This window comes from Phyllostomus discolor, chromosome 4, assembly GCF_004126475.2.
Source record: "Phyllostomus discolor isolate MPI-MPIP mPhyDis1 chromosome 4, mPhyDis1.pri.v3, whole genome shotgun sequence".
NCBI classification, from domain to species: domain Eukaryota; kingdom Metazoa; phylum Chordata; class Mammalia; order Chiroptera; family Phyllostomidae; genus Phyllostomus; species Phyllostomus discolor.
The window spans coordinates 107277993-107302323 of NC_040906.2; the positions used below are offsets into that span (position 1 = coordinate 107277993).

The following is a 24331-nucleotide window of genomic DNA, read 5'->3' on the forward strand; positions in this document are numbered from 1 at the left end:
CCCTCACTGAATTCCCTGAACAGCAAATCGTGAGGCCGGCAGATGACCTCTGGGGCAACTTCCCAAACCCAGCCGAGTGGGAGTAAAATCAAGGACTCAAGGAAAACCTCTGGAAAGAAGAGACCAGACACTAAGCAGGGATGTGTGTGAAATACTGGTTTTTATTGGTTGGCACAAGATTACATCCTACAGTTCTGATGCCCTTCCCTCCCACGCAGCTCAAATAGAAGGAAACTGATGAACACGAAGGAATAGCACAGGCACAGGTTTAAGCATTTGTACAAAAAGGCGTGGGATGTGGGATGTGGGGTGGTGGACTTTTAGAGGTGCTACCAAAGCTCTCTTGGTGAGGGTCTGTGTGCCCTCTGTTGCTGGCACCACATAAGCAGACACTGGAGTAGAGCAGGGAGTGCTACATGGGCTGGCCTGTTGCTGAAAAGGGGAAGTGCACACTGCACTTGTCTTGCACTCAGACCTGGGGGCTGGACCCAGGTCCCCTTTCTTCTCAGCCCTCCTCTGCAAGCCATCTGTTCTCATGGGAAAGAGGTGTGAAGGAGGCCTGAGAACACCTTCCTTGAGAAAAGGAAACAGGAAGACTCAGTTTCCTTCCACTTCCTCTGGACCAAATTCCACTCCCCTCAGCTCCTAGTGCACAGTGGAGGTCTTCCTTCGGAGTCCTGTGAAGCGGCCGGGTCTGGGCAGGGAGCCCAAGTGGGCAGGAAGGAAAGTCTGGTTTTCCATGCAAAACTGAGGAGAACTGGAAACAGAGGAAATGGCAAACAAGGCCATATACCCATGGGTTGGAACAAGTCCCAGGGTGCACTGGGATTGGGGTATGGCAAGTGAGATGCCAAACCGTTTCATAGCGCAGCACTGGGCACCAAGAGGCTAAGGACCATGACCAACTCCGTCTCCTATACGGGTGCCGTTCCTTGGGTTCCCCAGCTGTTTAGCCCATTCAGGGTTATTTCTGCCGATCACTGCAACCATGTGAGTGCTCAGCCTGCTGGCGGCTCCACTTTCTACCCTTTCCAGGAACATGGACACCGCGTGAACCGGCGATCCGTACACTCGCTCTGTAGAACGGTCGAGGGGCTAGGTGACCTCACGATGGGGAGGCTGCTTGCTTTTCTGAGTGGTCCTGAAGGAAGGGGACAGCAGTGGGGCTCTGGTGGCATCAGAACAGTCTAGACTGAGCCTGTATGACCCCCAAGGGACTGGTCTCTGGGTGCACAGGCCCCTGGTTCTCTCACTTCTGGAGACATTACTAGACTTGGCCATTTAAGCCTGTGCTAAAATGGATGAGCACTAGAGGGAAGGGACAAAGACTTCTGTCCTTTGGAGAAAGCGAAACTCAGAGTACATCTTGGCTACTCTGCTTGAATCCAAAGGGATCCCTGGAAATACCTGTTGAACTTGGCCAAAGGGAGACTCCATCTGGGCGACACGCTTGCCCGGGGGAGGAAGCATGTCTAGTTAGTCTGTTTTAGAACCGGAATGGTCCCAGGGAGTTTAACCTTTCTGATGCTGATGGTGAGTGAGGTGACTGCAGGGAGGAAACACCTTCAATAAGCCTTGTGCTGTCTGAAGACCACACTCTGCAGCTGAGCCAACAGGGCAGGGCTCGCCTGCTCCTCGGAGCCCTTCCCCTACCAAGTCCGGTGGGTGGGATGGGAGACCAGTCCCTGAGATAAAGCTGGGCTGGCAAGAGCACACGCGGTGATGCTACTAATGGGCTTCCACCTCCTCTCTGCAGCAGAATGCATCTGGGCAGGCGAGAGACACTCGCTTTACAACGGCTCCCGGCATCCTTGAATGCTCCTAGCTCCCCTAAAACATGGCAAACTGGTGGCTATCTTTCTTAAGATAGATGTACTGCTGACTGAAATTTTACTTAACCACCAACCCTTTGATTAGAAACCAGTTTGAAAAGTTTTCAAACCCTGAAATAATAAACACAGACCTGACATTTACAAAACCGAGCTACATATTCTATATTTCTTTTACAACAGAGTTAACTGTTTAACTACTAAATGCAACACTATGCCACTGGGCCCTGGACTCACTCATGCACTGTGCCCTGAGCAACACACTCCTGATGTCCATCCATGGGTGGAAGGGAAAGGGTGAGGTTCTCGGGCTAAAAATAAACACCTGAAGCTGATAGGATTTTGGAGTGGAGCCCCGGTGGGGTTCTGGGCAGAAACGCTCACAGCCTCCTGGGAAGGGAGAAGGGCAGGGCTATGCCTGTGTGCTGCAGCTTAGACGCCTGCTGTTTCCTTTGGAACTCCCTCCTGTTCTCGGGAGGTACACCCGAGGCCCGCTCGGCTCTCGAAGTCTCCTGTCCCTTCAGGGTCTGGAAGCTCGGCAGGACTTAACTTCAGATACGCCTGGGGTGGAGGGTCTCTGTGGGGCAGACCCACCCTCCTGGTTCCCGGGCGTCTCCACAATGAGCCCCGACCTTCCTTGGCACAGTCATATCTGTTATGCTGCAGGAATCACGTAACTAAAACCAGAGGTCTTTTCTGCTCATTTTATCGGTGAGCCTGAAAAGCTTTTCCTCAACAGGGTAAGACACAGGCTACAGGGATCTGTTCCATACAGCTTTAGGTGAACATGTCAACTCAGCTCAAAAGTGCTCAGAAAGACAGGCTCCTATCAGCACTACTTCTGCAGGGTTTCCAGGCAATCTCATTGGAAAAAACGATTTCCCTGCAGGTAAGCCACTGCAGGCCGCACGACACAGGGGCAGCACAGCCTCGAGGCCCAGCCCTCAGATTGAGGCATCTTGCTTTTTTCCCAGGGAGTTCCAAAGAGTTACGATTTTGATCTAAATGGGACCTCATTCCCAGAAGAGTGAGTTTATTGTACTGGCAAGATGTTCTCTGGAAGGCACACCCCACAGACAATGACCACAGCGGGTAAGCAGTTTAGTAGGTAATTGTATCAGCACCAGGATTTCTGTTCCTCAGCTCAATGATTAATAAAATCCTCACGCCTGGACTGGCTGCAACAGGGGTGATACAGCTGGAGAATGACAAGGCTGCAGTTTCTGTACCTTTTAAAGCCAATCTCTAGGGTTTTAAATGCCTCCTTTGGAGTTTTGGAGGTCCCAGTTCCTAGAACTGGGAATGTAGGCCAAAGGACACCCAGAGTGATGAACTAAACAACGCACGGATGGAGGAGCAGGCGGTGGCCCTCTGCCTCTCACACAGCAGTCTCACCTTCTTCTTCGGAGGCCCTCCCGGGGTGCTGGGCTCTGAGCTAACTGCTTTCCCCGTGAGCTCCCTGGCTGCAGACAGTCTCACTTTCTAAGACAAGCTCAAGCTCACCAAATCATTATGATGAACAAAGCTTTAAGAAAGAGACACTCCTTTTTATTTAGAAAACTTCACATTGCAGAGATACACAAAATCATGGGACTAGCCTCAGCTCCAGGAGCTTGTCCAAATCAACACCAAATGGGATTCTTTCCTTCTCTTTTATTAATATTTAAGGGGACTTGGAGGTCAGTGAGATATCTGATTAATCTAAAGGTAAGAGGTATCATTTTCCCAGACGCCCTGACTAGGCCTCTCACATCCCTGGAAGGCTGTCAGCTAATGCCAGAACACGGTTAAAACGTGAACGCAGCAGGAGTGGAAGGAAGTGTCCCTGAAATCCCCGGTCCCCGGGATCCGCAGTGACCTGAGTCAGCCCGATGCACGAACGGCAGCGTCTTCCATGGACTGCAGCCAGTGTTCCCCAATTTAAAATCTACCTGACAATCTCCAACGTCTCACTGTTCTAGGCGACATCTAACGGGTGTGGAGAACACAGCTCTTCCTGAGGCTGAGAGGTCCGTGCCGCATGGCTCTCCAGCAAGGCAGATGCCAGGATGCTTCCCCCTGCTCCGAGCGAGGGGAAGCCCCGGTGCAGAGAGGAAGGCCACCAGCAGGAGAGCTGCACAGCAGCAGCCTCTCCCAGCCCTGGAGGGAGGTCCCACCCTGGCAGGGCTCCCAAGACATGCCTGCTGCCTCCACGGGGCGTGTGGCCTGCACAGCCTTGGATCTGACCTCTTATCTTCAGGAGTAAGAACCAGAAAAGCACTTGCACTGTTCAATCACTACCGAATAATCTCCTCACTCTGGAGCTGCCGACTTAGCTGTCCTGCACATCTCTCTCTCTCTCTTTTTGTAAAAATGTGGGTTATTTTCTGAAATGCAGATGGGACCAGGATGAAGCTATATTGTCAATTACAGCTAACCCTCAACTCTCTTCAAGCAAAAATTCACCCCACTATCATAACTTCTCCAGGTATTTCTTTTAATTCAAACTTACTCTCAACTAGCACAGGCTTACAGAACACTTCAGAACTATTAAAGATTACAGCTGCGGCAAAAATCATTGTGACTATTAAGTCCTTTCTGTAAACTAAAAAAAAAATGTGGCTCAGGCTGTTTTTTTAAAAAAGTCAGGCAGGGACACCAACGAAGGTGTTAATACAGCACTAAGTGGAAATGGTAACTATGAAAAGCACGGTGTGTGAAACGCACACCAGGGTCCCACAGAAGACCGAGCAATCCTCCGGTTAAAGAGGCGCAGGAGCCTCCATGAGCACTGTGTGTGGAAAAGAGAAAGGAGAAGAGCAAGGAAAACAGTCCTGTGCAGAACTTTTTTCTTCTAAAAGCAAACTTTTTTCTTCTAAGCAAGTCTAGGAGGAGTCACATGTGCTGACTCCTAACATCAAAACAGAAAATATTTTTTTGCCACAAAGGAACTTGACGATGCAGCAACACACTTACAAAAGTGCTGCAAAACACTCTCAGAGGGCAGTCACCCCTCTCCCCAGAGGCTGCCAGGAGGCCCTAACTGCTGCACTTGCCACGGCGCCGCGCCACACGATGCAGAGGGTGGATCGGAAGTCCAGCCATAGCCTCAGAGGAGGTGACAACCCTTCACCCTTTGATCCCTCCAGATGGCCTCAGCTCAGACTGAGCCGTGAGGGAGCCGCCTCCATGCAGGGCCGACAGGGCAGCAAACACTTGTCAAAACAAAGCACAGTCAATTCTTAACATGCCCATTCTGTTCCGTTTGCTATGAGAAAAACCAAGACTCCTCTTTCATGGGCTGCACTGTTTGGGAAGGCTGCAAACCTGAGGGCAGTGCTTGACCCTCCCCCCTCCCCCCTCCCCTGCCCCCCACCCCCCGAAAGTCCTGTTCCAAAAAGATGGCGTGACCTCACTTATGTTTCCCCAGTGGCTACAACTTATAAACTAAAAACACATTTTAACTAAAAAAACCCACTGCTGTCTTTCTCTGTCCCGAGGATGGTAGACTCTGATGGATACTCCAGTAATAGCCAGAATCTAAAAGATGCAAATTCACTGTGAGAAAGAGACTTGATACCTGCCCTGAACATGGAAACCTGTTTCTGTCAAGCTGAACAAGGCGAGTCCTTGTAAAGCTAATGGCAAATCGGTGTCAATGAAATTACTTTGCAAGTAGGGTGATTTTTGTGTTTTCTTCTGTTTCTCCTTTCTCTGGGGAGACATAAAGTTAGCTGGAAACACAGAAGGGCGGCGGCTACACAGCAGTGAAGGCAGCGCTGGTGTTGAAGGTGCCAGGAGGGGAGAACATGGACCCCGTTCCTCAGAATCCCGGTGCCACAGAAGCCTGTGCCGGCGGACAGAGCCTCCTGCGGCCGGTCAGGAACGCACCAGCAAAACCTGTCCAGTTAACTGAGTTGACAGGACCCATTCATGTTAGGGAAAAATACTTCTTGGCACTGTTCCCTTTCCTGACCCAAAGACACCAACAACAGTCCAAACTGGACTTGGCAGGCTCGTATGCTGTCACACCAGCCAGTGCAGACACCTGCAGACGGGCAGAAGATGCATCCTCGCCCGGAGCACTGACTGTTTCCCTGCGAAGCACCTTCAATCCGCATCAAAGCGGGAGAATGCATTTGGGAGAACGTGCTTTTGGGATTCCACTCAGTGCCCAGCTGGTCTTATTTTATTTCCCCCTGTACGTATCTGAGCAAACATTAGATGCTGCGAATCAGACAACAGCAGCAGTGCGTGTGTTTTTAAGTAGGACACGCGAAGCAAGTTGGCATTTAGACTCAAACCCCATGGTGCTGTTTCTATCCAATGGGACCCTGACTGGGGGACAGAATTCCTCTCCCAGAGGCAGGATGGTGCCCTAAGGAAACTGGTGGCGCTGCCTCTGGTTCTGTGTTGAAGACTGGGAGAGAAGATGCAGCTGAGAGCAGAGCAGAATTTACACTCACCGACGGAGGTCCCCAGAATGCTGGAAACTAAATGACACAGACCGACCAGATATACACACTCTATCAGTGGGAGGGAAGAGCAAAAGCTTTTCAAAGTGTGAGTATTCATTAGAATTTTTAAATAATGAGAACTACGATTCTAATTTCACATCTTGGCTGTTTTGACAAAGGAGAAGCCACGAAGAAGATAGTGACAAGCTCCTGTCCCAAGCCAGGGACTGATCAGTGCCCCACCCCAGCAACTCGAAGACCCTTACTTCCCAACTAAACAACACACGTGGCGAATGACGCCCGCAGGAGACCCGCACCAACACCCAGCGAGACAGCCCACAGTGAGCCGAGGCACCGCCGCGCTGTCCCTGCGCACAGACAAGTGTCCCCCTGCACCACTTCTCTGGAGAAGGGAGGCCTTTCTCACCCCAGGGGGTGCACAGTCAGTATCTCTGAGCATGCTCTGGCGCACTTACAGGTGCTGCAACATTACAGAGACAGGCGAACACTTGGATTTTCCTCCCGTGTACTTTCCAGGAACTTAACACGGTTACCCACGATGGGGACAGGACTGCAAAGCTGCATTGCCGAGGGCAGGTGGCCACTCCCGCACACAAGGCCAGTGTCAGTTGGGCAAGCCGTGAGGCGTGCACGCACAAGGAGAGAGCCTCTGTCGGTGGTAAGGAGCGTCATGGGAAAAATGCCAAACCAGCAGGACGGGGACAGTGCTCCATGCTCTGGTTGTTTTAAAGTAACTCCCGAACCCAGTTCCAATCCCTACTGTGGACATGTAGGGAAGAATTCAATTTCTATCATTGTTTTTCCGGATCTGGGCTGAAGCCATTTGCTCCTGGCTTGGTAATAAAAAAGAAAATAGGTTTCTTCCTGGATCCTTCTTGGCATGGAAACACAGCTGCGAGAGGAGAGGCCACGAGTCCTGGACGCCGTGACAGTGGCGCCCTCTCCCACGCGACTGCAGTCCGACTGGGAAGGAGCAAGGACGGGGGCTGGGCGAGCCACGAGCGTCAGAAGGAAAGCGTGAACTGGGAGGCTCTCCGTTTCAGAAACACCTTGAATTTAAGAAACCAAACAAACCCCTGAAACATTTAAACAGTTCAATTCCTCTTCTAAAAGTCATTTATTTACATATTATATACCCAGTATATAATGTGTAGATAAATGTACCCAAGTGTATCCTGCAGTGAAAGGAACCAACCTACTGGACTGAATAGCACATTATAGAACAAATTCTTAAAAGGTTTCATCTCATATTGGTATCTTTTAATTAAAAAAAAATAAAAATAAAAGAAAAAAGCCTGGCCAGGGCTAGAACGAAACAGACAGGAAAACTTCAGAATCCAAGGTAGAGGGAGGCTGTTTGCCTCTGTGTAGAGAACGTAGGAGTGTGCCCAGGCGGGGACAGATCATGCACGAGAGTACTTACAAATTACAACCCCTCAATAAAAGAGAAGAAAAGCCCCATCATTTAACACCAAACAGCAACACTTTCAATGAACACTTTCTCTGCTGCCATCATGCCTTATTTGAGAGAGGAGGCCCGTGAGGAGGGGTGAGAAGAGCAAGGGTGAGAGGGGAGGTCAGGTCTGCACTTCAGTCTAGTTTCCAATTTCCATCCTCTTCCAGGTCTTCAGTCATCTGATGTCCGACGTGGAGCTGTGAGCAGAAGAAACCGAGTAGGTGGTGGCCACGACTGGGGTGCCGTTGTTGGCGGAGTAGCCTTGCCTCAATGTCTCAAAATACGACGCTTGCACGGGTTTGTGGTACTGCAGCATTTTGATGGCATCTTCTATCTTAAACCACTCCCTCTTCCTTCCTGTAGAGGCATACAGAAAAATAAATAAGGACACCAGGGAAGCAACAAAAGGTTTCTAATCATCTAGCTTTTGAGAAAATGTAGAAGGAAATATGAAAGTAATGGTTGTCAACATTTTCAAAACATGTATTATAAATGTTTTATTTATTTTCTTTTAGGATTGAAAGCAAGCACATTTTATATGCTTCAAATACTGTACAAACGTCCAATGCAGAAATCAGGTAAGAAACCTGAAAACTGAAGAGCTGACAGTGAACGTGTGACTCGGCCCTCCAGACAGACGGCAGCAGGCGGCTCCCTGCAGCGCCCCGCCCGGCCCTGCCTCGGCCTGCTCCGGAGACCGAAGCCCAGCCAGCATGCCCCCTCCCAGCATCAAGCTTCTAAATTTACCAGGATGGCTGGCTTATAATCAGTTACTTACTTTAAAAAATTTATATGAGTAATACAGCTATATAATAGAAAATATTACTTAAAAAAAGAAAAAATCTCCACACAATCACTATTAACTTTTCAGTCTATTTTCTTTTATAAAATGTGTTATGTGCCATTGAACTGGCTATGTCCACACTGTCCTGTCTTCTGTCTTCAGCAGTCCTGCTCAGCCTCTGCAGGCTGAGGCCTATCGCTTCCTTTATTCAGTCATCTATCTCCTATTTGGTTTTCCTCTTAATACATGCTTTATAATCTTTTATTTATTTATTTTTATAATAAAAGATCACTGTTTAAAGTTAGGAAAACAGGGGAAAGTATAATTACCCATAATCTTATAAACCAGAAATGACCACTCTCAATACCTTGGTGCATTTGCTCTTCTTTCATATTTCAGAAAGACCGTGGATATGAACTGTAACTGGATCATGCTTTAAGGTGCTCCAAATCCTGAAAGGCTCTGATAAAGTGTTATGGGTGGGAACATGGGTGCTGATGCCAAAATGCTGAGCTCCAATCACATCACTGGCTCTAATGAGCTGTGCAAGTTAGTGAATCTCTCTGTGCCCTATTTTCCTCATCTGTAAGAGAGATAGTAAATGTTCCCTATCTCACGAGTCTGTTGTGGATATTAATATATACGGTACTTGAACAACACCTGGAACATGGTATGTGCTCTAAGAGTTTGCTTTTTATTTTTTTTTAAGATTTTATTTATTTATTTTTAGAGAGAGAAGGGAGGGAGAAAGAGAGAGAGAGAGAGAGAGAGAAACATCAATGTGTGGTTGCTGGGGGTCATGGCCTGCAACCCAGGCATGTACCCTGACTGGGAATCGAACCTACGATGCTTTGGTTCGCAGCCCACGCTCATCCACTGAGCTACGCCAGCCAGAGCTCAGAGTTTGCTTTTTATTATTACTATTATTATTATTATTGTTTATTTTTTACTTCACAGTGCTTCTTAAGCATTCTTCTATGTTATTAAATATATAACATTAAAAAAGACTTTATTTATTTTAGAAAGAGGGGAAGAAGGAGAGGAGAGAACGTCAATGTGTGGTTACCTCTCGTGCGCCCCCTACTGGGGACCTGGCCCACAATCCAGGCATGTGCCCTGACTGGAAATCAAACCAGGGACCCTTTGGTTTTTAGGCCGGTACTCAATCCACTGAGCCACATTAGCCAGGGCTAAAAAAATATAATATTTAATGGCTATGCATTACATCATAACATCTGGCATGGATGTGCTGTTATTCATTTAACCATTTCCCTATCACTGAACATAAATATCCTACGATTTTAATTATTATAAATAATACAATTAAAAAACCTTCATCTGTTTGTTCTTCTTTTTTTTAACCTCTCAGGGAAAAATCCATAGAATTGAGATTATAAGAATAAAATGTCTGAACTCTAAGGGCTCATGACACACAGTGTTGAACTGCTCTCCAAGACGCCACACCAACTCTGACCCCTGCGCGTGTGCCAGCGTGCTGGTCTCACAGGCCCCAGCCAGCACACTCACCTTTCCTTGATCACTGGCAATTCTTTATTTCATTTCAAATTATGATTTCAATGTAACTCTAGTGTGTGTGTGTGTGTATACATACATATATATATATATATATATATACACACACACATATATTCTTCTATGTTATTAAATATATAACATTAAAAAAGACTTTATTTATTTTAGAAAGAGGGGAAGAAGGAGAGGAGAGAAATGTCAATGTGTGGTGTTGTGTGGTGGCAATGTGTGGTAGAAATATATATATATATATTTCTGTATCCTGTTTTCATTCACCAAAACTATTTTCTAAGCACTTTTATAAGTATGTGTTTAACAGCTAACATTCCCATCAAATGAAAGTACCTTAAATCACTTATAATTCGCTGAGTTATACAGTTAAGACCCAGTTTTTCATCTGAAAAAGGGTCATATGAAGGAAGGCTCACGGCCTTATTCCCCGTATCTTAGATTATTTCATCAGGGTCGGCTGTCAGAGGTCGGAGTAGAGGTGAAAAGCTATACAGTGACGGTACCTTAAAGATTCATATCCCAAGTGTGAGACTCTGGCCGACTGAGTGCTCTGAGGCAGGGCCACGCCACACTCATTTCTGCCTCCTATTGAGGCCCCGGCACGAGCTGTCAGGGAGCCTATTTTTAACACCACCCCCCCAACCGCCTCAAGCATACTGCATCTTACCAGACACAAAAGCCTTAAAAACTGAAGGGCTATGAAATGCTCAAATCAGCAGTGTGAGGGCCCTGATGGCAAAGCATATAGGCAGAGGTTTTGGCAAATGTTTTATTTGTTTACCAATTTAGAACAAATTAAATTAATGTTACACTTTTCTAAAAAATATTTTTGTTCAGGGGCAAAAGATTAAATCATGAACCAACCATTCAATCATTTCAGTTTTTTAGTTCAAAAGAAAATATCCAACAATGATCTCAGCGATCAAAGAAAATGGCTCTTTATGAGACAGCTAGGTGACCCGACCGGTAACGTGAGCGACACTGGAAACCACTCCCACTACTCTGGATCTACGAAACGACCCTGCAGAGGGGCTCATGCCACCAAACCCACGGTTGTCTCTGACAATGAGAATAAGCATCGCAAGGGAACAGCCCAGGTACTGCTCTCTCCCGGGGCCCTGTGGCCAGCATGGGTCTGGCACAGTGGAGGAGGATCCAAGCTGATTCTTAGAAACATTTCCTATTTCTCATGGGCCATGTTTCTATTTGTTGACTGTGTATCCAACTTTAGCACTCTTTTAAACATCTCAAAATACTAACTTTCACAAGTTTAAAAATGGACATGCTTCTTTTATTAAACCTGCCCTCCTATGACTTCTCTTCTCATCAGGCTCTTGTTTCTGTTCTGAGTAATGACCTGTGCGGCAGCAAGCTCTTTGGAGGCCACCTGGGGTGACTTACCGATGTTAACCGAGTCTTCCCAGTCTTCCAGCACCTCTGTGACAATGAGCACGTAGACATACGTTCTGTGCTTCCTCTCCTGGTTCTGAGGGCAAAGAGAGGAGCACAGAGGAAGAGTTATTCCTTACAGGGCTGAGATGACTTATGAAGCGCACTCTCACACATATGTACAGAGAGCTTAGACACAGGATTCCTTTTACTTTTTACCATCCTACAGTCAAACATGAAATAGCGTCAGATGTCCTATCTGAAAACATGCCACAGTTGCATTTGAGGGTAAGCTCTTCGGCCAGGTTCCTAGAGCCGAGGCTTTACTCTCTTTTTTCCTTCTCCTTTCCTTAAGTGCAACTTCATGGAAAAGTTGTGAGCAGAAAGTTCCTGACCTCTCAAGAAAAAGGCACCAAGTAAATTTAACTAGCTGGGCACCAGCAAGAGGAGACTGGATGGGCGAGGTCTCATCAGTGCAAGCCAGCTGGCCAATCATCTCCCACATCCTTCTACCCCTACAACCCGGCTCACCTATATTCCCTGATTTCTCACTTCCTTCCACTTTCCTCCAAATCTCTACCCTAGCTCGATTTCCTTGTTTCTCTTTTTCCTGTATTTTCTACACTTAACTGCATTTTGCTGTGTAAATGAACACCCATGTTTTTGTGCACATTATACATGGGATTATTATACCCATGTATAATGTGCATCCTTATTTTTCCCTCAAAAATTTGGGCAAAAAAGGGTGCATTTTACATGGCAAAATATAGTATCTACCTCTCCTTACATCCTAGAGAAAGAAAGGAGGATAGGCAGGGATAGAATAAGTAATACAAATAATATTCTGGCTGTTCGGAGGAGACAAAGGCTGCAACAGAATAAATATTTATGCCCCTCCCAAATTCATGTTAAAATTCTAACCCTCAATGTGCTGGCATTAGGAGGTGGTCTTTGGGGGTGATTAATTTATGAGGGCTGACCCTTATGAATGAAATTAGTGTCCTTACAACAGAGAGAGCAGCCTTCTCTGTTCTACCATGTGAGGACACAGGGAGAAACAGTGGTCAATGAACCCAGAAGTAGGTCCTCAACCAGATGCTGAATCTGCTGCTGCCTTGATCTTGAATTTCCAGCCTTCAGAATTGTGAAAAACCAATTTCTATTATATATAAGCCACCCAGTATGTGAAATTTTGTTACAGCATCTGCATGGACTAAGACAAAGATATATGTGGTTATAAATATGATACCGTATGTGCAAAGGTTTTAACAGACTTACCTCAAAAATTCCAACTAATCTTCCCAATGTCCCTTTTACTCCAGCCTGCAAAGTAGGGGACAAAAATTAACATACTGATAGTTTGTCTTATTCTGAATCTTCTGAGCAGTTTGTAAAATAGAAATGAAAAACCAAAAGACATGCCCTGGCTGGTGTGGCTCAGTGGACTGAGTGTCCCCTTGCAAACAGAAAGGTCACCAGTTTGATTCCCAGTCAGGGCATGTGCCTGAGTTGAGAGCCAGGTCCCCAGTAGGGGGAACTCAAGAGGCAACCACACACTGATGTTTCTCTCCCTCTCTTTCTCCCTTCCTTCCTGTCTCTCTAAAAATAAATAAACAAAATAAAATAAAACTTCACTTAAAAATAAAAAGAACAAGAGGACACAGTTTGGAGGGGGTCACACCAGTGTTTCCTGAGTGTCACCGAGAAGAGCAGGGCGCACACTGCGGAGGGAGAATTCCCCTTGGCTCCTCCCAGGCTCTTTCCCCACTGCAAAGCAGGCCAAACAGAGCAGAAAATCAAGGCCATGAATTACTTCACTCATTTACTCATTCATCCAACAAATATACACTGAATGCCTGACTTGAGCCAGATCACACTTGTAGGTACCAGAGATGTAGTGATGAACAGGCTAGAATAAAAGATCCATAAGAGCAAGACCTGTATCCTGACTTGTTCTTAGATGTCTCTGTACAGTATGCCCAGAACAGAGCTCAGTAAAACTAAGTCAACAAAAACATAAACCTGGCTACTCGCCAGTGACAGGTATTGACAGAGATGTACAGAACAATGCGAGGGACAGAAGAGTGCCAATTTCATATAGTGGTTAAGCATCTGAGTATATACTCTTTAGCTCCCACTGGCCCTTTGGTAATTTTTCTTAGATTTGTGTCTTTCTGATGCATTATCAATGAACTTTTCAGTCTATTCCAATTTACTAATTTCTTTTTAAATTGTATCCAGGCTAGAGTTATGCCATCTCTAGTCTGTTTATTTGACATTTTTCATTTCTACCTGTTCTTTACATATCTGTTTCCATTATGCATATACCTTCGTTTCCGTATTTTGTTCTTTTAAAATATAAGTTATTCCTTCATTTACTTCTTGATCATCTGAACATATTTAAGTTGGCTGGCCATGCTACAAAATTCACTGAATCTGAAGTACATTCATGTTCCAAATGGTGAAGGGCTTCCTTGTGAGGCAGATTTATCAAGCTCTCCAGAGTCAGGTCTTAAAGTGACAGTTCAGACTCCTCCTCCAAGGTGATGGGGCAAATACTGCAGACAGAGCTCTGAAGTCAGAGGGTGGCTTGGCTCCATCCTTTATTGTGCACTGCACCTGTGTCCTCTCCTACCGGGGCCCACATCTCTCTAAAAGTCTCAGCTCATGGTGTCCTTTCCATGGGCCTCTGGGCCACTGGGCTCCCCTCACTGTGAGGGGTCCAGGCAGGCTGTAGCTTTGCTGTGCTGCTCTGTTTCTGATGTATGGAGGTAGTGTCCACCTTGCTTTTGAGCCAGGCTATGTCTTTTTAGCTTTTGCATTTTATATTTTATATCTATCTCTGCTAGGAGAAGGGGTCAGTGTAATGCCATATTGCCCTGAACATCCCAGATCTCGTCTGATCTGGGAAGCTAAGCAGGGTCGGACTTGGTTAGAACTTGGAGGGAGAACACCTGAGAATACTAGGTGTACTATGCTGCCCTGGCCAGGTAGCTCGGTTGGTTGGAGTGTCGTCCTGACATACCAAGGCTGTGAGTTCAATGAGGGCACATACAAGAATCAACCAATGAGTGCATAAATAAGTGGAACAACAAATTGATGTTCTCTCTCCCCCCGCCCCTTTCCTCTCTAAAATTAAAAAAAAAAAAAATTAAGAAGCAGTCAAAGGTGAGGGAAAGATGAAACCTGGAAATGCAATGGAATGCTATAACTTGTTTTCTATTATTACTGCCTTACTTGTAAAGTAAACTAAGAATTAAGGCAAAAATATTCTCTAAATACAAAATAGTAGGTGGTCAGTAAATTTGTACAGAATAAGCAAAAATGTAAAATAAGTACTCAAAAAGTTAAGAGATATTTAATAACAGAAATAGAATAGGCTGATTTAAAGGCCTAGACTCCTGGGTGAACTATATCTTGAAATTAATTTTTGCTAATTATCTGTCAAGGAACTCTAGTCCTTTCGCTTGCAAACACACCCGTTTCTTTTCTTATTCTTCTTCTACCTATTCTTGTCCCCATGTGGCTTTTGGTTTACTTGAATGGAAATGTCTATCTTTTCTCATTTAAATTGCTCTTCCACAGTTTTAGAAAAAACTGCACTCTCCATGGCCAGATAAGACCAGCTGGACTGTTCCTTCATGAACCAGCCAGTGAAGCAGCCTGAACGAGTGGGACGAGATGGCAGGCCAGCCTGCGCTGGGAAGCCAATTCTGTCCTCTGTTCCCGGCAGCCCAACACACGCCGCTGTGTCACTCGTGCCCTTGCCACAGGCCTGCACCGACAGGACCTAGGAGTGGAGCTGTCAGGGTTGGGGTGGGCCTAAGGGCAGGCTCATGTAGGCCATTATTCACTTCTCTTCTGCAAAGTGGAGAAAGAGTTCTCTTTAATAGCAGTTACTGTCTTTAGTAGCAGTTAATTAATTTTTATTTATTTTTAAAAAATCAAGACTTCCGGGCAAGAGGAAGGCATATAGGTAAATGCAGCTCACCTCCTTGGACAACCACAGCAAATTACAGCTAAACTACAGAATAAACATCACTCAGAACCATCAGAAAATTGAGCTAGATGGAAGTCTGACAACGAAGGAATTAAAGAAACCACCTTCATCCAGGTGGGCAGGAGGGGTGGAGATGAGGAATGGGCTGGTCCCCCATCCATGTGTGGTGGATAAAAATAGGGACGGATATCTAGGGAGTCAGGAATCCCAGTCTCACATCAGGCCACCCAGCCCAGGGTTCCAGTTCCAGGAAGATACGTCCCCATACCTTCTGGCTGTAAAAACAGTGGGGGTTGTGTTGTTGGGAGAAACTTTGGGATTCTCAGACGGGAGTTTCCTCTTGGCAGCACCCCTGCCACCCCATGCACAAGGACATACTCAGACTCACGCCCCCCTGGGCTCCTGCACTGGGGCAGCATCTTGATGGGCACCAGTGGCATAAGGGGAGGATCTGAAGTGTCTGGCATCAAGGCAAGAGCTGGAGGACAGCTTCTTCCCAGATAGAACTGTAGACAGCAGTCACTGTACCTTTTCTGAGCCCTCCCCCACACAGAGCCACAGTGCAGCAGCACCATGTGAGTCTCCATCAACCTGACTCACATGGTACACCCAGCCCTGACGATTAACTAAGAGTCTGACCCATTCAAATTATGGGTCCACCCAAGCTGGTAACAGTGGCTTTTCCATATGAAGGGCTGGGCTAGGTACAGGCTTCAGACCTTCCTAAATCCACTCAAACAAGCAACAACTGAGCCCAGCCCCCATACCTCTTGCAGAGTGGCCCCAGGACTAGCACTAGCAGCAGCCATCTGAAGATTGCTTTGTAGCTTATGCCAAGGGACCCCAGGCAGAACAGAAGTGGAGGCTGACCTTGACCTGCATCATCCAGGAAACCCCAGAGCACCTGCTGCCAGCAGGCAGTCACAGACCACATCGGATCACCACCCAATCACCTCCACAAGCCATGGAGGGAGGTGGTTGCTGGCCAGGGGTCACAGCTAGTCCTATCGACTGTCTCACACTGACCTGCTGACAGCAATCAAGACTCATTTTTGGAGGGAGTACTCAGCCCACACAGATGGAACACCCCGAGTACTCAGTTTGGGTGAGAAGGGAGGCTGTGCCACTGGTCCCTACAGGACAGCTACTACCTTAGGCCATGCTACGAAGACACGGAGCCAAAGCAGCTCTACTTAATACACACAGATACAGGGAGGCCACCAAAATGCGGCAACAAAGAAACATGGCCCAAATGAAAGAATGACAAAATGGAGATAAGAAATCTTTCTGTTGCAGAATTCAAAACACTAGTTATAAGGAAGCTCAAAGAACCCAGTGGGTTCTTTAACAGCATAAAGATGATCTATTCAGAAATGAAGACACTAAGTGAAATTAGGGCAATTTACAGGGAATTAACAGTAGAGTGGAAGAAGCCAAGAACCAAACTAATGTTTTAGAACATAAGAAACAAAAAGGTATTCAATTAGTACAGTAAGAAGAAAAGAATCCAAAAAGTCAAGGATAGTGTAAGCAGTCTCTGGGACAACTTAAAGCACACCGACATTCGAATCATAGGGGTGTCAGAAGAAGAGAAAAAGCAAGACACTGAAAACCTATTTGAAAAAATAATAAAAGAAAACTTCCTTAATTTGGTGAAGGATGTAGACATACAAGTCCAGGAAGCACAGAGTCCCAACCAAGATGGACGCAAAGAGGCCCACACCAAGACACATCATAATGAAAATGCCAAAGTTTAAAGATAAAGAGAGAATCTTTATTTGTTTATTTTTAAAATTATTTAATTATAGTTGTCCCCATTTCCCCCCTATTATTCTTCCCTGCCCTACCCACCCCCAACAAACCACATTCAATCCTCCCCATTTTGTCTTTGCCCACGGGTCCTTTATACAAGTTCCTTGACTTGACTCTTCCCCTTCTTTCCCCTGTTACAGGCATGTCCCTGTCAGTTTGTTCTTTATTTTCATGTCTCTGGTTCTATTTTGCTCACTTGTTTGTTTTGTTGATTAGGTTCTAAAGAGAGAATCTTAAAATCAGCAAGAGAAAAATAGAGAGTTATCTACAAAGGAATTCTCATAAAACTGTCAGCTAATTTCTCAAAGGAACTTTGCAGACAAGAAGGGATTGGCAAGAACTATTCAAAGTGATGAAAAGCAAGGACCTATAACCTAGATTACTCTGCCCAGCAAGGCTATCATTTAGAATGGAAGGACAGATAAAGTGCTTCCCAGACAAGGTAAAACTAAAGGAGTTCATCATTACCAAGCCATTATTATATGAAATGTTAAAAGGACTTAAGAAAAAGGTCAAAACTATGAATATTAGCCCTGGCTGGCATGGCTCAGTGGTTTGAGTACAGGCCTGTGAACTTAAAGGTCGCTGGTTCGATTCCTGGTCAGGGCAGATGCCTATGGTACTGGGCCAGGTCCCTGGCTGAGGGCATGTGAAAGGCATCTGATCAATGTTTCCCTTGTACACTAATGCTTCTCTCCCTTGCTTTCTCCCTCCCTTAACTTCTTTCTGAAAAAGAAAATAAAATCTGCCCTGGCTGGCATAGCTCAGTGGATTGAGTGAGGGCTGCGAACCAAAGCATCACAGGTTCAATTCCCAGTCAGGGACATGCCTGGGTTGCAGGCCACGGCCCTCAGCAACTGCACATTGATGTTTCTCTCTCTCTTTCTCCCTCCCTTCCCTCTCTAAAAATAAATAAATAAAATCATTTTTTTAAAAAAAGAACTGATTTGGGAGCCTCCTTGCTCCTTTAAAAAAAATAAAGTCATAGTGCTGAAAAAGACACAGATTCCTTAAAGGCAAAGGTCCTCCAATACAGGGTCCACTATAACCCTTTTACTTTTTCATAGTTTTCCACAGTCTAACTTTCACCTCTCAGCTCTCTCTCCAATGCTGCTACACGCAATTGGACTGTTATTTTTACCTCTCACATGACCCTTGCAGGGTCACATCTGACAGATACTTTGCTCCGGCATTGGGGGTAAGATTTGACTCAGGCTGCATATAAGGTAGTCTAGTCAGGGTGCTGGTATGAACCTGTTTTTCTCAAAATCATTTGAAAGCAGTTATAATTTCAATTTGTACGTCAAAAGCCCTTAATTCTGAGAAGGAGACTTTATTTAAAAGTCCTTCTTAGCTACTAGTGAGAAATTCAAGTGAATTATTTATTGGCCTTTATTATCCAACCATATGCAGGTAGGTGCTCCCTTGAACATCACACTACACAGTATTCTAGCACTTTAGGTCTAGTTAACAAAAATAATCTGAGCAACTGCCTATTTTTAAAAAGAAAAAAAATTCTAATGTCTTTTTTCCTTTACAGTATTTTACTGAGATTGGAAGTATTTATCTGCAACGAGCTGGATCAATTGGAGACTTCCCCACCTTCCCTCTAGTAGGAACCCCCACTTCCAGTATGTACATGAGACTTGGGCAGAGGCACATTTGTGGATGGGCCTTTGAGCCCACTGCTACAATGATCTACCACAAAGAACCCTTGCTTTGCTGTTTGTTATGGATGGGTACAAAGTGAGCCATCACTTTCTGAAGCCAATTTTTCATTCTAAGGTAGAGATTTTGGCAGACACTGATGGCTGTCTAGCCCACAGGCATTCCCTCTTCCAAAGCCTTGCTACAGGGAAGATCCAGATTCTGTCAGGTGAGAGGGCACAGGGGTGTGGTGTGTGACCCAGTTCTGGATAAATGGCTCCTGAGGCGGTATCTCCTGGGGGCTGCTGGGAAAAAGATTTCCCACCATGATAAAAAGCACTGCACAAAAAGAAACCCTATGCCTCCTTGCTTCTCACGTGGGGACCTGAAACTTGGAGCTGCTGCAGTCATCTTGTGATCATGAAGGGAAAGCCAAGAGGATCTACAAGAGGCTAAACCAAATCCTGACACTGCCAAGAAGAAATGAGATAATCACCTACCTCTATTTTCTTACATGAGAAAATTAACTGGTGCTGTTGAAGCCACATTTAGTTGGGTATTTTGGTACTTGGATGGGAAAGCTTCTTGCTACTTCTCTTGATTTAAAAGGTAGCTCTGTGAGAAGACTGGTTATCCCAAAACAAAAATTCTGCACATTCAAGGGAGTGCTCGTATAAAAGTTTCCTTTATTAAAGCAGTAAGTCCAGTCCCAAAATGAGCTCAGGGGAGCAACCCCAGTCCAAGTATCTATATGAGGAAACCCACAAACAAAAACAATGGTCTTCAAAGCACATAACTTTCCATTTAAGTGCAGCAAAATCCCTCCCCAGGGGTTTTGTTTTTTTAAATGAAGTAGTTCGAACGATAAGAAGTAAAGAAGATAGCTCTGAATGGTGTTGCTCAGTGAGTAGGATATTGTTCCACAAACCCAAGGGTTGCTGGTTCAATTCCCAGTCAGGGCACAAGCCTGGGTTGCAGGCCAGGTCCCTGGCTGGGGGCATGTGAAAGGCAACCGACTGATCATTCTCTCACATTCTGAAGTTTCTCTCCCTCTCCTCCCTTCTCTTCTCTCTAAAAATAAATGAATAAAATCTTTAAACATTTTTTAAAGAAATAAAATAACAAATATTCAGGTCACCACTAGCCAGCTTTGTCAAATAGTAATGTATCATTTTGTGTCTTTTTTTCCCCCAAAGAAATAAACCACTCCTCTCCCCCTGCCAAAGGTAACTACTCATATGAATTTGGTGTTTATCACTGTCTTGCATGTTTTTATACTTTACAACTTAGGTACATATCCACTATTAATGGTATATAGTGTTTTCTGCACGTTTCTCTACTCAATTAAAACAAATTATACATTCTGCACCTTCCAGAAATACCATGTCTCTGAGTTTTAGCTATACTGATACATGTAGTTCTAATTATTTCATTTTAATTGGCCAGTAATCTATTTTAAAAATTTACCACATTAATTCATTTACTTATTGGTAGACATTTAGTTCTGTTACTATTTTAAAAAATGTGACCAAACCACAAAAACTCCCTTGTAGACGTTCTTATTATCTACCACATGTGGGAGTTTAGTATCTCTACTAATAGTCAAATTTCTGATCACAGGGTAAAAATATGTCCAATTTCCCCACATATTAAGTTGCTCCCTGCAGCAGATCAACTGCAGAAATGGCTGCAATTCACTACCTCTTCCTGTATCCACATCCTTTGAAATGTAATTTTACAGATCCTCCTATCAAGAAACAGAATCTATTTACCCACTCCTGTACTAGGCTGGCCTTGTGCTTTGCTCTGGCCAACAGAATGCAGAAAGAGAGCGTACCACATCCAAGCCTAGGCCTCAAGAGGCCTTACAGTTTCCACTTTTTCTCTGGAACTCTGCCAATTCCCTGTGAGCTAGTCTCCCAAAGGATGGAAGATCTGTCTCAGCTGAGGATAGTACAAAGCAGCCTCTAGGCAGCTAACTTCCCAAATGTTCAAGGGCCTAAGATCAGCAGAGCTTCCTGCTTGACCCAGAGCTGGCTGCAGACAGCTGAGTAGTCCAGCTGACACAGAAGCTGACTCATGGGCTTGTGAGCAAACATCAGTAATTAATATTTTAAGTCACCGAGTTTTAGGATAGTTCGTTATATAACACTAACTGATCTATTCTCCAAGTATGTCGGCTGTGTACAAGTTTTCATCACTGTTGTTCCTCTTTAATATTTGATGTCAGTTTTTTTTTTATTTCAGGTCATTATAATGAATGTAAAATTATATTATTTGTATACTAAAATTGTGTACTTTTTCTTATGTTTAATGAACATTCAGTTTTCTTCTGGGAATTACATGCACTTCACCTATTTTTCCTATTTGATTGCTCATGATTTTAATGATCTTAATGCCTCTGTGGTAAATACTTGTTATTAATCTGGTGCTTGTCTTTATCTTTGTTTTTGATTTCCTCTGCTAAACATGTTTGATAAGCCACTGCTGATTTTACTGACCTTTTCCTTCTGTGTATTTAGTATCTTTTAAAGAAACATATTCCCATCCCAGTGTCATAAAGTTAGTCTCCTGTATTTCTTATAATACTTTGACAGTTTTATGCTATGGTCCACCAAAATAAATTTGGAAATCTATTCCCAAATAGCCAGTGGTCTAGAGACTCCAGAATGACCCATGGTTATTATTTTTTTACTAATCTAGTTGTTAATATATGTACTAATATAACATGGCTTTAATTAATAAAGCTTTAATACCTAGGAAGGTATTCCCCTTTTCTGTTGTTTTTCAAAAGCTCTGAAGCCATTTTTACACATTTATTCTTTTTTATCACTGAATTTTTCAGTTAATTTGAGAAAAACTCATATCTTTATAATATTTAGTCTTCTCGTCCAAGAATGGATTATACCTCTCCATTTACTCAGGGTTTTTTTGATACCTTCAACAAAGTTCTATTGTAAAGATAGTGCACTTTATTAATCTATGTAGTAAGGCACTTTAGTTTCAGTTTAGTTTTGTTGTTATTGTGAATGGTATATGTATTTTAAAGTTACATGTTTTCTAACTTATTACTGCAGGTTTAAGGAAACACTGCTTGTTTCTTGTAACCCTTCTAAATGCTTTTACTAGTTCTATTAGTTTCTGTTGTGTTCCTTAGGTTTTCTAAGTTAATAGTCACAGCATTTGCAAATAATGACAATTTTGTATCTTCCTTTCAATCTTTATAATTTATTTTATTTTTGTCTTACTCCAGTGGATAGGGCCCCAGTTCAATGGCAGCATGATAGGAGGCAGAATTGTCTTTTTCCTGTCTGCTATGGGAATGCTTTGAAATCAAAAATATAATATTTGTGTAGGTGTTACTAGACACCCTATCAAGTTTGGAAATTTCCTTTTATTTTTCAGCATATGGGTACTGAATTTTAATAGGTAATTTTTCTTCATTTACTGAGGTATTTTTTTCTATTTTAATTTCTTAGTAAAGTAAATTGCATAAACATTTTCTAAGACTGAACTATCCTGGTACTCTTGGGATAATCCAGTTTTATGATACTTCAAGAAAGCTTTAGATTGTATTTGCTCTTATTTTACTTGAAATTTCTGCATTCATGTTTGTATGTGAGAATTTATTCTTCTTTTCTATTCTTAATTATCAAGATCAGGGGTTCGCAAACTATGGCCCATGAGCCAAATCTGTCTTGTCACTGGTTTTTGTAGACAAAGTTTTATTGTAACACTGCCATGCTCATTCATTCACAGTACTATCTAAGGGTGCATTTACATGGCAACAGCAGAGCTGAATATTTGTGACATATACACTATGGCTTCTAAAGTCTAAAATATTTTATGTATATATTTTATTGATTATGCTATTACAGTTGTGCCAATTCTTCCCCCTTTGCCCCCTCAGTCCAGTATCCCACTTCCCTCCAGCATTCCACCCCTCCCTTAGTTCAAGTCCATAGATCATACATATAAATTCACTGGCTTCTCCATTTCCTATACTATTCTTAACCTTCCCCCATCTATTCTGTGCCTACCGTTTATGTTTCTTATTCCCCTGTACCTTTTCCCCCATTCTCCCCCTCCCCATCCCAGCTGATAACCCTCCACGATCTCCGATCTCCGTATCTATGATTCTGTTCCTGTTCTGTTTGTTTGCTTAGTTTGGTTGTTCTAGATTCAGTTGTTGACAGTTGTGAATTTGTGGCCATTTTAATGTTCATTGTTTTGATCTTCCTTTTCTTAAATAAGTCCTTTTAACACTTCATGTCATAATGGCTTGGTGATAATGAATTCCTTTAGTTTTACCTTATTTGGGAAGCACTTTATCTGCCCTTTGATTCTAAATGATAGTAGCTTTGCTGGATAGAGTAATCTGGGTTGTGGGTCCTTGCCTTTCATCACTTTGAGTAACTTTTGCCAGGCCCTTCCTGCCTGCAAAGTTTTGAGAAATCAGTTGATAGTCTTATGGGAACTCCTTTGTAGATAACTCTGTTTTTCTCTTGCTGCTTTTAAGATTCTTTCTTTATCTTTAACCTCTGGCATTTTAATTATGATGCAGCATGCTGTGGTTTTCTGTGGGTCCAACTTGTTTGGGACTGTCTGCTTCCTGGACTTGTATGCCTGGTATAGTCCATTAAATACCTACATGGCTTTGCCAGATTAGGGACATTTTCTTCCATTATTTTTTCTAATAAGTTTCCAATTTCTTGCTCTTCCTCTTCTCCTTCTGGCACCCCTATGATTCGCAAGTTGGCCCTTTTAGAGATGTCCCAGAGCCTTCTTATTCTCTCCTCGTTTTTTAAAATTCTTGTTTCTTCTTGCTGTCCTGACTGAATGTTTGTATCTTCCTTGTGTTCCAAATCGTTTATTTGAATCCTGGCTTCCTTCCCTTCACTGATAGTTCCCTGTAGATTTTTCTTCCCAGATACAATGAGATCAGGCACATTTAGCGTGGCTTGGCCTTAGATTGTAGATTTTTCTTTATCTCACTTAGTTTAACCTTCATTTCTTCCTTTATGTTATTGCCATACTCAATGACTTCTTTGAGCATCCTGATCACCAATGTTTTGAACTCTGCATCTCCATTTCATTTAGTTCTTTTTCTGGGGTTTTGTTCTGTTCTTTTGTTTGGGCCATATTTCTTTGTCTCCTCAATTTGGCAGCCTCCTTGTGTTTGTTTCTGTGTTATTAGGTAGAACTGCTTTGACTCCCTGTCTTAGTAGCATGGCCTACTGTAGAAAAGTGCACCTGTAAATTATGTGGGGCAATGCCTTATATAATCACCAGAATGAGGCAACCCACTTCACTGCTTTGTTACTGTGTGTGGGGACAGCGCCACTGCCTGGCTTCTGGAGGTTTGCCTGGCACTTGCCCTGCTTCCAGTCACTTCACCCACTCCTCGTATGC

At 44.0% G+C, this 24331-nt stretch overlaps 1 protein-coding gene across 1 annotated transcript in view; it reads right to left on the minus strand.

The window, feature by feature from the left end:
* Nucleotides 1–3362: 3362 nt before the first annotated feature.
* The window catches only part of NUDT3 (nudix hydrolase 3), a 118732-nt gene continuing 97763 nt past the window's right edge, over nucleotides 3363–24331 (minus strand). The window contains exons 3-5 of the mRNA XM_028509296.2: nucleotides 12739–12783; nucleotides 11473–11557; nucleotides 3363–8099 (exon numbers count right to left, since the gene is read on the minus strand). Of these exons, the coding sequence (XP_028365097.1) occupies nucleotides 7918–8099; nucleotides 11473–11557; nucleotides 12739–12783 (312 nt within the window). The 3' untranslated portion in view covers nucleotides 3363–7917. The remainder of the gene's footprint in view (nucleotides 8100–11472; nucleotides 11558–12738; nucleotides 12784–24331) is intronic.